The 13,632-nt window shown below is 33.4% G+C and overlaps 1 protein-coding gene across 3 annotated transcripts in view; it reads right to left on the bottom strand.

Annotated features, from left to right (window-relative positions):
- The window catches only part of PHIP (pleckstrin homology domain interacting protein), a 126,510-nt gene that overhangs the window by 29,085 nt on the left and 83,793 nt on the right, over positions 1-13,632 (bottom strand). For all 3 annotated transcript variants that reach the window (XM_059941756.1, XM_059941759.1, XM_059941758.1), the window contains exons 21-27: positions 13,394-13,534; positions 10,871-10,947; positions 8,012-8,243; positions 3,622-3,741; positions 1,753-1,860; positions 1,059-1,183; positions 846-928 (exon numbers count right to left, since the gene is read on the bottom strand). In XM_059941756.1, coding sequence (XP_059797739.1) covers positions 846-928; positions 1,059-1,183; positions 1,753-1,860; positions 3,622-3,741; positions 8,012-8,243; positions 10,871-10,947; positions 13,394-13,534 — 886 coding nt within the window. The remainder of the gene's footprint in view (positions 1-845; positions 929-1,058; positions 1,184-1,752; positions 1,861-3,621; positions 3,742-8,011; positions 8,244-10,870; positions 10,948-13,393; positions 13,535-13,632) is intronic.

The raw sequence follows: 13,632 nt of genomic DNA, 5'->3' as shown, positions 1-13,632 counted from the left end.
TTTGATGGAACACATCTTTCAAAGCTTCCAGAGAAATGGCACATGGGTGTAAATTTTTTTCTGTAACTTGCATGTCCCTAATTTTAATGACTTGCATTTCCATAATTTTTCTTTTTACAGCACACATGTAAATTTCTACATTTACCAAGACCAAACAAGAGACAACAAATCACCACACAAAGGCCTTCCAATGGCACTGGAAGAGGGATGAAATGCCACGTCAACTGATGTGCTTTTTCAAACCAAATAAGCCATATAGGCACCAGAGTCTACTCCAAGATGACAGAGTGGCCCTGTCTGAAATTTTTAAAAGGAATACTCTAGAAAATAGCACATCCATCTGTACATAAATTAATGCACCTTAAATGCCTGGAGACTTTTAAGGATTTTAGAAGTTTTTTTTGAGTCTTGATTACAGTATTAGCTTTAATTTTAACAGAGTTAACCAATAAAAGAAAAATGTCAGTTCAGTTTTAGTCCCAGTCCAAATTATTAAACATTTTGAACTGGAAGACTTCTTTTGCTTCAAGTTTGAATTCTGTCATTAATTCCTTTGGATAAAAATTTAATTCAGCACATAAAACAGCAGAAGGAATAGCTATAAACAATCTTATACATAGTTAAGAAATATAAGAGAGAAAATAGTTTGGAATTTCAGCATCACCTAGATTAAAAGTATTTTCATTCTTAAAAATAAATAAATAAATTCCTGACACAATATCTTACTTTCTTATTAACATTCCTGCAAATGGCAAGATTTCTGATTATCTTTACCTAAATTATGAAAAATAGTAAGTCACTTATTAGATAAAGCAAACATTACGGCTTCTAAATAAATTACCCACCTATATTCCACCGCCTATATTTTGCATCGTCAAATTGTTGTCTCAAGACTAGGAAATCTATAACATCAGGCATATCATGGTACCTAAGTACAAACAGAAACAAACTGATTAGGTCATATACTTACAAATATCTAAAAGGCGTTCAAATTTATCTGGATCTTGAAAAATAATCTACAATACTAAGAAACTATTGCCTCTTTCAACAGTCCTTACTTCATGGTAAATGATCCACCGGTCAGTTTACCAGTATCAGGATCCAGAAAAGCAAGTTTAAGGCAGCAAAGGGTAGGCAATCCCACTTCATACTTTATGCCGACTATTTTCATCAGTTCTTGTTCCTGAGGAAGATACAGAAAATAAGAAACCATCTTCACAAAATAAACTGCTAAAACATAATAAAAAAAATTATCCATTTTAATATTGATCTAGGTGATTACTCTGTATGTATATGTAAAAATCCATTGAGCTGTGTACTTATCGGTGTACTTTACAGTATGCAAGTTATATCTCAATTTAAAAAAGAGAAAACGAAAGAAAAAAAAAAGAAAAAGGAAAACTTTAGCGAAATAAGAATTTTCTAACACAGTTCCAAGGACCTGGAAATAATTTTAAACTACTGCTGATAAACCTAGAAATACTTGCAAATTTACAAAGATGAAGTTTGCCTTAGATGTTAATGTTGTCCAGTTCTCACCATAGTTACATTTTATTCCCAACTTATAAACTATTGGAATATATAAATTCAATCTTATGTTTCTTTAGAAATTAAACACCTTCTACTTCCCAGATTGTTTCAATTAGAAAAGGTATCTTCATGATACAGTTTCTTATAGTGAAAATAGTAACACTCAATACAATTTCCTCTATAATCGCATCTTTTTGGACTATTAAATTATAAACACCATACCCGTAGTTCCATTTTATGCCATGGCTGTTTTTTGGGATTGATACTATAAATTTTATTTTTCCGGGCCATTTCAACATATGCTTCATGTCCTTGTCGGAAATAATAAACCTAAAAAGTAAATAAAGTCACAATTTTAAAACTTGAATGTGTTTCCTTTGACGCAAGATGCACGGTATCAGCTGAAACTGCAGAGAGAATTTAATGTCCTTTAAACTAAAAGAAATTCTAATATTTTGATTTTTTTCCCCTTCTTTTCCTCAAGCTGTCCTACTGTCACTTAATCATAACCATAGTGTTCTAAATAACATTAAGAGGTTAGGATAAGCAGTTATTTTTTGGCTTTTTGGTTTCACCATTTTATTTTTGGATTCAAAATAAGTTAATTTATATTGTATAATAAAGTAAGTTGTAACTAGGGGTCATGTTTAGTTGATTATTCACCTACTTTTATAGCAAGCAGTTTGTATAAATGCAGGAAACTTTAAAATGAAAAATATATTTTCATATATATTTTCACATATATTTTATCATTATAAAGAGAGCAAGGCATATATTTATCCTCATTTATGGAGGTCAAATTTAAGTGACTCCTGACTACCACCCTGGAGAACTGGTACGTGAATACAGCAGTCTGAGCCCAAGTGTTCTTCCCACGACACTTCCCACGATAAATAGTTGAGCTTGTTAAAAAATGCTGCTGGAATTTCAAAAAATGCTATTAAGTTCTTAGCAATATTTTGGGATACCCATTAGTTTACACACATTCATTCTATTCATTAATATCATTATTGCTCCAGCTGCCTGGAACTTTAGAGTTACTTACTCTTGCATTAAAAAGTTTTTGTTTTTCTTTTTTTTTAAAACTGTCAACTGCCACCTGTCACTTTCTACTGTTAGTGTGCTCTGCTAAAGAAGCCTCTATTTTAATTCCTAACTTACTACTATGAATCTACTGAACACCAGATAACCCTGCCTCTTAACATTTATGCATAAAACAAGGAGACATGAACTCCTGAGTGGAAAAGTTTGGTCTAATATCTTACATTTTCATTTCAAATTCACAAGAACATAGTCCAAAACGATGACCAACCATATTTTCTTAAAAATGAAATGATATTCGAATAGACTTTTTTTAAGATCTAAGAAACATATTATGAACATTATAGTTATTTAAATAAAATACTTTTATGAAATAAAATTAAATAAAAATAAAATGCTGAATTTTGTTTTTCCTTTACCATATAACTTAGGAAAAAGAAAACTGGCCATAAAGTCCTCTTATTAAAAAATACGTATTAGTTTTTTTTTTTTTTTTTTTTTTTAATTTATTTATTTATTTATTTATGGTTGTGTTGGGTCTTCGTTTCTGTGCGAGGGCTTTCTCTAGTTGAGGCAAGCGGGGGCCACTCTTCATCGCGGTGCGCGGGCCTTTCACTGTGGGGGCCTCTCTTGTTGCGGGGCACAGGCTCCAGATGCGCAGGCTCAGTAGTTGTGGCACACGGGCTTAGTTGCTCCGCGGCATGTGGGATCTTCCCAGACCAGGGCTCGAACCCGTGTCCCCTGCATTGGCAGGCAGATTCTCAACCACTGCGCCACCAGGGAAGCCCCGTATTAGTTTTTAAAATGTCAACAAAACCTCTATTCTCTTACAATATTTAATTTGCTATTGCAATTTTTACAGTAGCCTCAAAAAAGATAATCAGTAAAGCTTTCCTCCTAATTTTCCTTTTTCCATATACAGATACAAATATGTAAAATGAGATACTTTATAAAACTGCTGCAATTTTCTAGAGTTCTGTTTCAAGAGCTATAAAAAGTATTTAGTTACTTGAATGAAACAAAGGATATTTTTTAAAAGTTAAAAAATACCTCATCACCCATTTGTGGCACAAATGGACATCTTCGGGGGAGAGTATCTGTAATCCATGTTGAAGGTAACCATTCTTCTAACGTCAAACCATTTTCCGTTAGTTCTCCCACAGCCAATCTCTAAGTGTAAAACAATATAAAGTAATATTATCATGAAAGCATTCATCTATCAATCTGCCCTTTAAAATAACTACAAAGGTAGTTTAAAAAATAAAAGGGGAAGGGATCTTTGTACAAAAATGTATATTAAGTATTAAAAACCTTACTCTGGGAAGATGGCAGCAGTGGCAGTATAGTTATATTCGATTTCTCCAAATCACTCCATAAAAAAAGAACTAGATAAACCAAAGCTCTACAGACAATATTCAAAACAAAACTAGGTGACAAGATATTCCCATAAACACTGAAGTATAAGCTCTGTCTCCTTTCTTTCCTCTCAAAATTCTATCAGTTTCATAAACACTCCATGTAACAGACCGAAGCATATTCGAGATTTTATTTTAAAAAATCCTAGTCATAAGCATGTTAGTAAGAACTAAGTAAGATATTCTCATATGGGCTGAGCAGTGCCAAGATACAGAAGGCTAACTGTTTCCATGGGCTGGGCATTATACTTCCACATAGCCCAAGAATATTCCTTTAACTCCTTTTAAAGTAGCCATTTCACACACAAGCTTCTAAAAAAAATTTTTTTCAGATTTTTTTTTTTTTTCAAACAGAATGCTGTCGAGCCAGGTCTCTTACTTTTGTGAATAGGCCTTTGAGAAAAAGCTAAAATTTTCTGGTCACCTACAGGTGGCCATCATAGTCTGGATATTGGTACCTTAGACTTTGGAAAAATGGACTTTCTAAGAGCTGAAACCTAACATATGTAAGTAGAGACAGAGAAACTGCATGCAGTTGATTAAAAATGTTTTGGTTCAGTGTTTGTAAACTAAGATTTCTAAATTTTATTCTCTTGCGTTAAAAAAAAAAAAAAGGTGGTTATAAGGTAGTTATCACTGTGAGTTAATGAAAGTTCATGAAAAGAAAAAAGGTCATAATGGGTGTCGAGAATACTACCTGCAGCAGGTATGCTGTGGTTGCTACTTAATACTCATTTTCCTATTAACTCTTCTTCCTATTAACCACCTTTGTTTGTGTTTCTCAGTTAAGCACATCAGGAGAACTCTCTCTGGAGAGTAAGGGAGGGGTAAAGGACTTTGGCATTTACTATACGTGAGATGGATCCATTGGAGAATTTTACGCAGAAGAGTGATAGGATCTGACATATTTTAAAAGGATCACTCTGGATGCATCAGAGCAGGCATCTGCAAATTATGGCCCATGGTCCAAGTCCAGCCCACTATCTTCTTTCATAAATCAAATTTTATTGGAACAAAGCCATACCCATTCGTTTATGTATTGTCTAGGGCTGCTTTTAGGCTACATTGGTGGAGTAGCTGGCCCTCTACAGAAAGTTTGTTGATCCCTGCTTTAGAAAACAGAGCCTAGGGGGATGAGGGTAGAAGCAGGAAGAGAGATGGAAGGCTACTGCAGTAATACAAGTGAGAGTTCACAGTAGCTCACACTAGCATGATAGCAAAAGTGGTGAAAACAGTCAAGTGCTGAATGTATTTAGAAGACAGAGCCATGATAATAATTCCCTGATGGACTGAATGCGGAATGAGAGAAAAAGAAGAATTACAGGGTTTTGGTGTAAACAACTGGAGTTGTCACTGCTGAGCTGAGGAAGGCTGAAGTGCAGCACGTTAGAGGGGAAAGCTTAGAAAATAAATTTTGTTATGTGTTAGATTTGAGATGTAAAACCACATGACATGTGAACAGTTATTTTATCCACAAGTAGCTAATGAGTAGCCAGTACTGTTATGCACTGAGCACATCACAGAGTGAGATCCACAGATCGTATCCGTCTTACATATGGTGAGGTGTTCAGTTAAAGTGTCTGAAAAAGGTTTCCTTTGACTTAGTAAAAAGAAAGAAAGGTCGGAAAAGTCTAAAAACTACTTATTCCAGCCTCAATATGAACTATTAATACGCTAAGGCAAGCATTTCTTCCCAGAATGTCGATTAGGATAGCTAACAACTCTTACACGAGAAGTAATCATATTTATAACTGTAAGACTGTGGCATAGACAAGAATCATTATGATAAACATTATGACAATTCCTCAACAATTCTTGGGGAACCTAGAAGTTTTGGTTAAAGTAGATTTCTGTCAGTTAGTACTTACAACCACTTAGGGGATAAAATGCATTGACATGTCTCTAAATTTCCAGCCTCATGCATTGCGATTTCTTTAATTTTGGAGATACAGGTAACTGATTTATTTCCTTTCTATCCATGGATATTCTTCTAGGTCCACCTAAAAGTTTATTTCTTCTGGAAAGCTTATGTGAAACTCTAAGATAAGATGGCCCCATTTGGTTTCTGAGTTATTATCTATAAAATTACTTTGCCAATCAAACATATTTTATCATGTGATATTTATTCTATTTTTTTGGGGGGGGATTCAAATAACTTGTTAGTCACACATTGTTTCTGGAGCAAGTACTACGTCTTACACTTCTTTTTATCCACTGTATTGCTTTATAAACTGCAGGCACCAGATAAAGATTCATCGCTCTGATTTCCAGAGCTCCTAACAGCATAAGGGATATATGTCAGATAATATCTGAGATAACTTTACTATATCTCTCGAGAATTCTATTTTTTAATAAGCATTTTCTATATTTGCCTAACTGGGTTTTTTTTTCTTTTTTTGCTTAATTCAAACAATCATATGGAAAATATTTTCATTTTTTTCATAGACGCAATAAATATCAACTAATTAATGATGTCTCAGTTACTTTTCAGCTCTACAACTCTATGCGTAAGAAGGGAAATATTGTGTTTACTTGAGATAAGACGACTAAGGAATAAGAACAATTCTGTCTACTGTTAGATTCACTGATAGGCTAACAACAAACCATGTGAACAAAATCCAAATTACAGGGAGTAGCCTGTAACATCCTAACTTTATGCTATTTAAAATCTGTCCCACATAAATTTAGTGGCAGACAGACCCTGGGGTAATACTTTAAGCAAAACAGTGAAATGAAAGTACGCCAAACATTAACAGTGGATCCAAATGTAGCATGTGTGAAGGAGCCTGAGGTATTAGTTTATGGATAATCATCAAATAAAAGGGGACCAGGTGAAGTAAACTGCACTCCTGCGACAAAAGAATTATGTGAGGTAACAATGCAAACCTCAAAAGTTCATCAGAACTGTCTTGAGATGAAAAAAAAGTTTACCTCATTAGCCAGATACATGGCTAAATCAGTTTTATCTGTCTACTATGTAAAATAATGGGTCAGCCTACATTTATCATCACTGACAAGGAAGAAGAGAAATACTGTGGCTAATGTGTGGTACTCTCTTTGGTAAATATTCCCTAGACAAAGGCAAAGGAGGTGACAAAAAGGATAGTAGGCTGAGGAATGCAGATTAAAGTAACCCATAATTATAAAGCTGAAACAAACAAGAACTCAATGGATGCAGATAAAATAAACACTTAAGACAGAAGTAGTCTTAAAATTTTTCAAAGCTCTCTAAAGATAAAGACCCTACCGTCTCCCTAGTATTTAATTCTACAGCTAACAACTTCTATTTAATTCTAAAAATGGCAGAGGTTTTAAAAAAAAATCTTCCATTTGTTTAACCAAATGTGCCTCGAACTTATAGTCTTCTGGGGAATACAAAACGTGTCCCTTGTATTTCATTTACTTTAGAGCAAAATTTAAACAGTTCTTGTTTTTAAAGTATTCCAACTCCGTAACAGCTAACAGATCTTATTCACATAACATTCATCTCTTGCTTTCTCTGATCTGTCTCAAAGTATCCACAGACTAAAGACGTAGTAATCAAACCAGTACTATTGACCTAAGGACTAGTGATGGCTCACATACTCTGTAAATTAATGAAGGCTTGTTACCACAGTAGTATTTTCAGCAGTAACAGTTAATAAGGATGGTTGAAAAGTAAAGGCAATTAAAAGACTAATAAACTGTGTGTTTTGTAGCATTAATTTTTTTACATAAATAAACAAATCCCACTGGAGTCTCAAGAAAAAGATCTGCTCATGTTATACGATTAAATGCTCAATATTTACAATATGGTAATTCTACAAGTAAATACTCTCACATGCTAAACATTTAAAAACTTGAGGAAACTAAAGAGATCTTAATATATTTTATTTTACTACTGCGTACTTCTGAGTTTTTTCTATTATTTGCTGGTACACTTGAAAAATGTTTATGTTCATCAGCTGCACTTTTAAAATGCATGCTTTGTTTTTATAGAAAACATATATATATATATATATATATATATATATATATAAATCAACCTTTTGTTTTCTTTCTTTGGGCTTCTTTTTCTTTGGTGATACTGGTCCATCTTTTTCTTCATTTACTTTCTTTCTTTCTTTTTTAATCTGTTTCTGCTTCTGTTTTTCAGATTCTTCTTCTTCATCTGAACTGCTTTCTGCTTTCTTGGTTTTATGCTTAGGAATTTTCTTTGGTGGCTGCAGATTAATTCCTGCATCTGCTGTCCAGTCAGAATAATCACTGGAGTAGTCACTAGAAGGAAAGAAGAGATTTAAAAAATACACAGACAAGATACACTTTAAGACTTTGTTGTATGAAAATGTAAAGAAAGATCATAATAAAAAGTAATGACAGAACAGTACATACTAAATGAACTAAAAGTATTTCCTAACTTTCAACTCATCTTCTCAATAGTTTCTTAAACGTCTGTAGGCTTAATTTACTTAAGTATCTCCAAAAATTTTTAAGATAAATAAGGTCATAGTGCTAGTTAAACAATGAATTTAAGTACCTTCTATGATTTTAGCAAACATACAGATTTCTGAGTGCTGCATGTGTTCAAAATATTGTGGAGTATACAAAAATGAGGGGCACAGCACCACTTTCCTCAGCTCTAGCAACAGCAGAAAGATAGCCCTAGGTAGCACAGGAGGTACTGACACTGAGGAAGAAGCATAGGGATTCCTTTTTGAGGGCAGGTGGGCCCCTTGACACGGGAACGCCCACGGTAGAGCCCTGGTGCCTTCACGGTAGCTAGATACCGAATTGGCAGGGCCAGAAGTCCTCCTACCCAGCGGGAAGGCTGTGCCTGCCAACTCTGCACGGCATCTCCAGTGTACACCCTAGGTGTATCTTATGCTTCAGAGCAAAGTAAGATTCAGAAAAATACAGGCCTAATATTTTATGTATCACTACCAATCGTGTTTGCCATTGGCTGTATCTCACTGGAAACTCAAGCTTTCTTTTCAGTTTACCTTCAACAGACCTAAGTTTTACTAAACTGATGTTGCAAAATAAAGAATCCAATTATGTTATCTTCTGTTTTAATTTTAGTACATGAGAATATTTCATTACTTGATTTTATAGTTTTATAAATATAATTACCTTAATGGAATCTAAATTATACTATGTTAAAATCAATAATCAGGTTGTCTAGATTTACTGATGTATATATCCTCACTCCTCTAAACATATTGCTGATAACACTGAAGGCATATTTTTCTGGAGTTTTATTCTACTACCTTGTCCCTCTGGCCCGAGTGTCCTTTATGGGCAATTTACCCGTTATCTCCCTAAGAATAATCATCACAGATAACAATCAAATAATTAAGGTGTTTTCTAGTATGATTTCATGACTTCATCTTAAAACTTAAAATGATTTTGAAGAACTTAAATAAAAAATATTTTCTGACACTACTCTGGATATGTGGGAACACATCTGCAAGGCAAATAGCTACCTAGCTATCCTCAACTTAGGAGCATTTATTTACTCTAACCCCAGCCATGGTCACTGTAAACGGCACTCGCCAAATTCTCACTGTTGTTACTCTCTGGAGCACTCAGCTCTCACAGAAAATCTGCTGCCGCCAGCACGGACTACAAACCCCAGAGGTCTATGTACTTTACAACAATTTCCCCAACTGCTGAAGCCAACACTGCTTTTTCAAAACAAGAACCTCTATGTTGTTTCATGGTTTGAGATACAGGCATACCTTGTTTTTACTGTGCTTCATAGACACTGTGTTTTTTACAAATTGAAGGTTTGTGGCAACTCTGCACTGAACAAGTCTATCACTGCCACTTTCCCAATAGTATTATTTTTAGATTAATGCTGTTTTTAAATGTTTAATTATTTTTTTTAGACGTAATGCCACTGCACACCTAACAGACTACAGTACAGTGTAAACATAACTTTTATATGCACTGGGAAAACAAAAATTCGGGTGACTTGCTTTACTGCAATATTCTCTTCATCGTGGTGGTCTGAAGTCAAACCTGAGATATCACCAATGTATGCCTATACTCTATTTCCACTGCTGAGCCAAAAGAAAGTGAGTTTTCCTTCTACTGTCTTGTTTCAGATACAGAAAACCACCAGACATAACAATGAACACTTGCATATCATTACTGGGAGCAACTACTGTGGAAATAGGAAAAGTCCATGATAAAAAGAGGTGAAGAATTCTTAAATACAGCCTCTTGGTTTCTTTGGCAATTTTAAGAGCTAGTGCTGCCAGGGAATAAGTATCAGGGGCTAAACATAATTACCATTCCCAAAGACTCTACCTCTTTCTTGCTACTAAGACCTCGCAAGGTCAGCCAAGGCCATCAAGCCCTGTAACAATGTGAATCACCAGTAAGTAGAAAGAGCTGAAGGAATCCTCGCTTACGTGATCAAATGGGGTGGGAACAACAGGAAAAAGGGAAAGTTTATTCTCATTGCTGGAAGAAAATATTATTGCTGGAAGAAAATATTATTATTATTAGTCCATTAAAAAAGACAGTTAATTCTAAAAAATCTCATTACTTTCATAATTTAATGCATAAATATTTCTCAAAGCCAGTAATGAAGCTAGCTTGTGGTTCAGTATTACAAATATAACAGCATTCAGAAGATAAAATATCAACTAAGAAAAAGTTAAAAGCATCATTTTGTAGATCTAGTTACAATATCCAAAATTTTTTTTCTACTAGAGAAAACATGTCAAAGGAAATCTAAATTTTGGACAACTACAAAAAGACTCTGAAGAAAGATCAATTTTAAACCCAAACGGACTCTGAAATATGTTTCTGATAGAAAGGATTTTAACATTAAGAATCAAGGCAGCTTTCTAAAGAATTAACATTACATTTGGAAGAATAAAAATTCATTAAATTACCTAGAACTGCCATCACTGTGCCACGCTCTCTCTTCCTCTTCGGACGTTCCACCACTGACAGCAACAACTTCACCTTCCTAAGAGATAGTTAATACATATTTTATTGTATAGCTTTACAGAATAACATTCTATGATTACAGAAAATGTCAGTGATATCTAATAGTATGAATCATATTAGGATATTTATATTAAAACCTGATTTAAGTTAGTTATAAAACACAGGTCTCATATTTTTATACAAAAATTATTGAATGTATCCAAATATTAAGTGTATCCAAAGATAAAATACTTATTAATACTGGATTCAGAGCAATCTCTTGGGTGGATTAACATTTTTTAAAAAAGCCTCATAACACATCTTCTAGACTGGGTGATACCAAATTAATATTTGATATCAACTTTACTTCTTGGGCCTTTTTTAAAATTTAAGTCTTCTTTTTCTATAGATGCATTGAGAAACTTAAATTTAGGAACTTTTATGTTTTTATTATTAAAATAGCTTTATCATATAAAAAAAGGATATTCCAACTCAGGTATTATTTTATACAAATGGAGAGGATTAAAAACTACCCAAACACTCTGATTTCTCTTTAGTAAATATTCACTGGTTAACACAGGATACCTACCTGTGAAGCCATTTTCTTTATAAAAATTGGTTTTTTTTTTTTTTTTGGTCACAAAATCTTGCTCCAATAAAAATACCAGCTCACATTAATTAAGCTTTTAGTATATGTCAGAAACTGTTCTAAGCACTTTGTATATATCATCCCATTTGATCTAGACAAACAGTGCTGGTGATAGGAAATCAGTCATTTAAATAAAAGAAACTAAAGCTTAAACAGGCTAAGAAATTTACCCCAGGCAGCATAATTAATAAGCAGCAAAGCCTATTTTGAACTCATGTCATTTTACTTCAAAGCTCAGACCCACTCTACACAAGAATGGTTCAGTGTTATTAACTGCTGGGCACATCCAGATCATTTTTCACGAGGATAATGAAATGTATTTTTTTACTAATTAAATGTTATATCTTGGGGAGAAAATTTTTCCTGTTTTGATGGCTTAAAAATGAAGAATGTATTATATAACTGTTCCACAGGGCTTTGAAAACTAGGCAAATATGAAAAGATCAAAATCCAGAGTAAATTTTATTTAGCAAATTTAATCTTTGCTCAATATAACTGAAAAAAAAATCTGAACAAGTGATCTGATTATTCCCACTCTTAGTATATTACTTCTTTAAAGGGGGAGAACAGAAACATAATTCTACATTCTAAATACAAAATAAAAAGGTACTATATGGAAGTACAAATTATTTGAACCAAAAACCCAGGATTCTTTCATTTTTAACTAATATATTGTGCCAAAGGTGATATTCTTTTCTTATTATTCTCCTCTACAAATATAAGGCATAAACAAATTAGTTTTGAAGACAAATCAAAGAATTAGTAGAATTTTCTTATGTAACAGATGTACCTGGAAATACATTTTGAGCTGAATTAATATTTTTAAAATTTTATAGAAACTTAATATCTAAAAGAGTAATAATACTATAAATCTTTCAAAAATAAAGAAATATTTTATAATGCAAATAAACAGCACACATATATTTTACATTCTGTGGCATATTAAATTGTTATGTGTCAAGTTTATATAATGAGTATATTTTATCTTTTTTGCCAGATTGAACGTATCATTTTGTTCTGGCCATACAAGGACCTGAAAACACTGGAGACTAACTTTTAAATTATGGTTAGAATACTCTCGGTTTGTGCTAATATTGCCCTGTCCATAGAGAATATATGTGGAGAATCCCCATACATGTCTACCACTGCAAAACGTAACATGACTTCAAAAACGTGTAGCTGTCAACATCTCAGACCATAGAGTCTCTGACTTAACTGTGAGTGAAGGGGTAATAGGGCAAGTGGGACAGGGGAAGGAAGACCATTGTAATTGCTAAATAAGACTGATTTGTGACTGCAAATGGATTCCCTTTGCTGAAAGAATATATAATTTAGTAGGGACAATGATATTTATGGAAATAATTACACATAAGGAATATTTTAAAAATTTACATTGCGAAAGCTATAAATTGGTACAGAGATTAAAAACTAACCAAAATTGTCAAATGTCTACTGATCAGTTATAGTTACAGACTAGAGTTTCATGGTAATATTTCAAAAACCTGGCTTTGGAGTGAAAGGAACATGGGTTTAATCCCTGCTCTACCATTTAATAGTTCGGTAAATGTGTAATCTAAACATCTTTGAACTTCAGAGCCCTCAAAATGGGAATAATTAATTCACATGCATTTGTTTTGTGGACTTGAGGTTATGAATATCTGTGCCATGCCCAGAACACACACTACGGTCCTTCAACTATCACTATCATTTTAAGACCTAGACAAACCATGTTTGAGCTACATCTATAAATATAACAATGAATGCAAAGAATAAAAGTTACATTAAAAAAAACAAGTAAAAATGAAAACAGAAATCTATGAGTGTGCTGAGCTCTCACATCTGAAGAACTAGTGCCATTTTCTATCTCTTCTGAAGGTCTGGGAGTCTCTTCCAATGCAGATCTCGTACGATAATTGTGTTGGTTTGCTTGCTGCTTTTTGGATTCTCCAAGATCCAGGAAATGTTCATGAGTATGATTCTGGAAAAAAGTAAATTAAATTTATTTAGAGTATGCTTAAAGAACGCCTTTTACTTTAAAAGTTGTATTTTTTAATGATAAAAAACCCATTCATATTT

Source organism: Balaenoptera ricei, chromosome 12 (genome assembly GCF_028023285.1).
Source record: "Balaenoptera ricei isolate mBalRic1 chromosome 12, mBalRic1.hap2, whole genome shotgun sequence".
Classification (NCBI taxonomy): Eukaryota; Metazoa; Chordata; class Mammalia; order Artiodactyla; family Balaenopteridae; genus Balaenoptera; species Balaenoptera ricei.
Note: the sequence above shows the minus strand (reverse complement) of the source record. Positions and strands in the feature narration are given on the sequence as shown.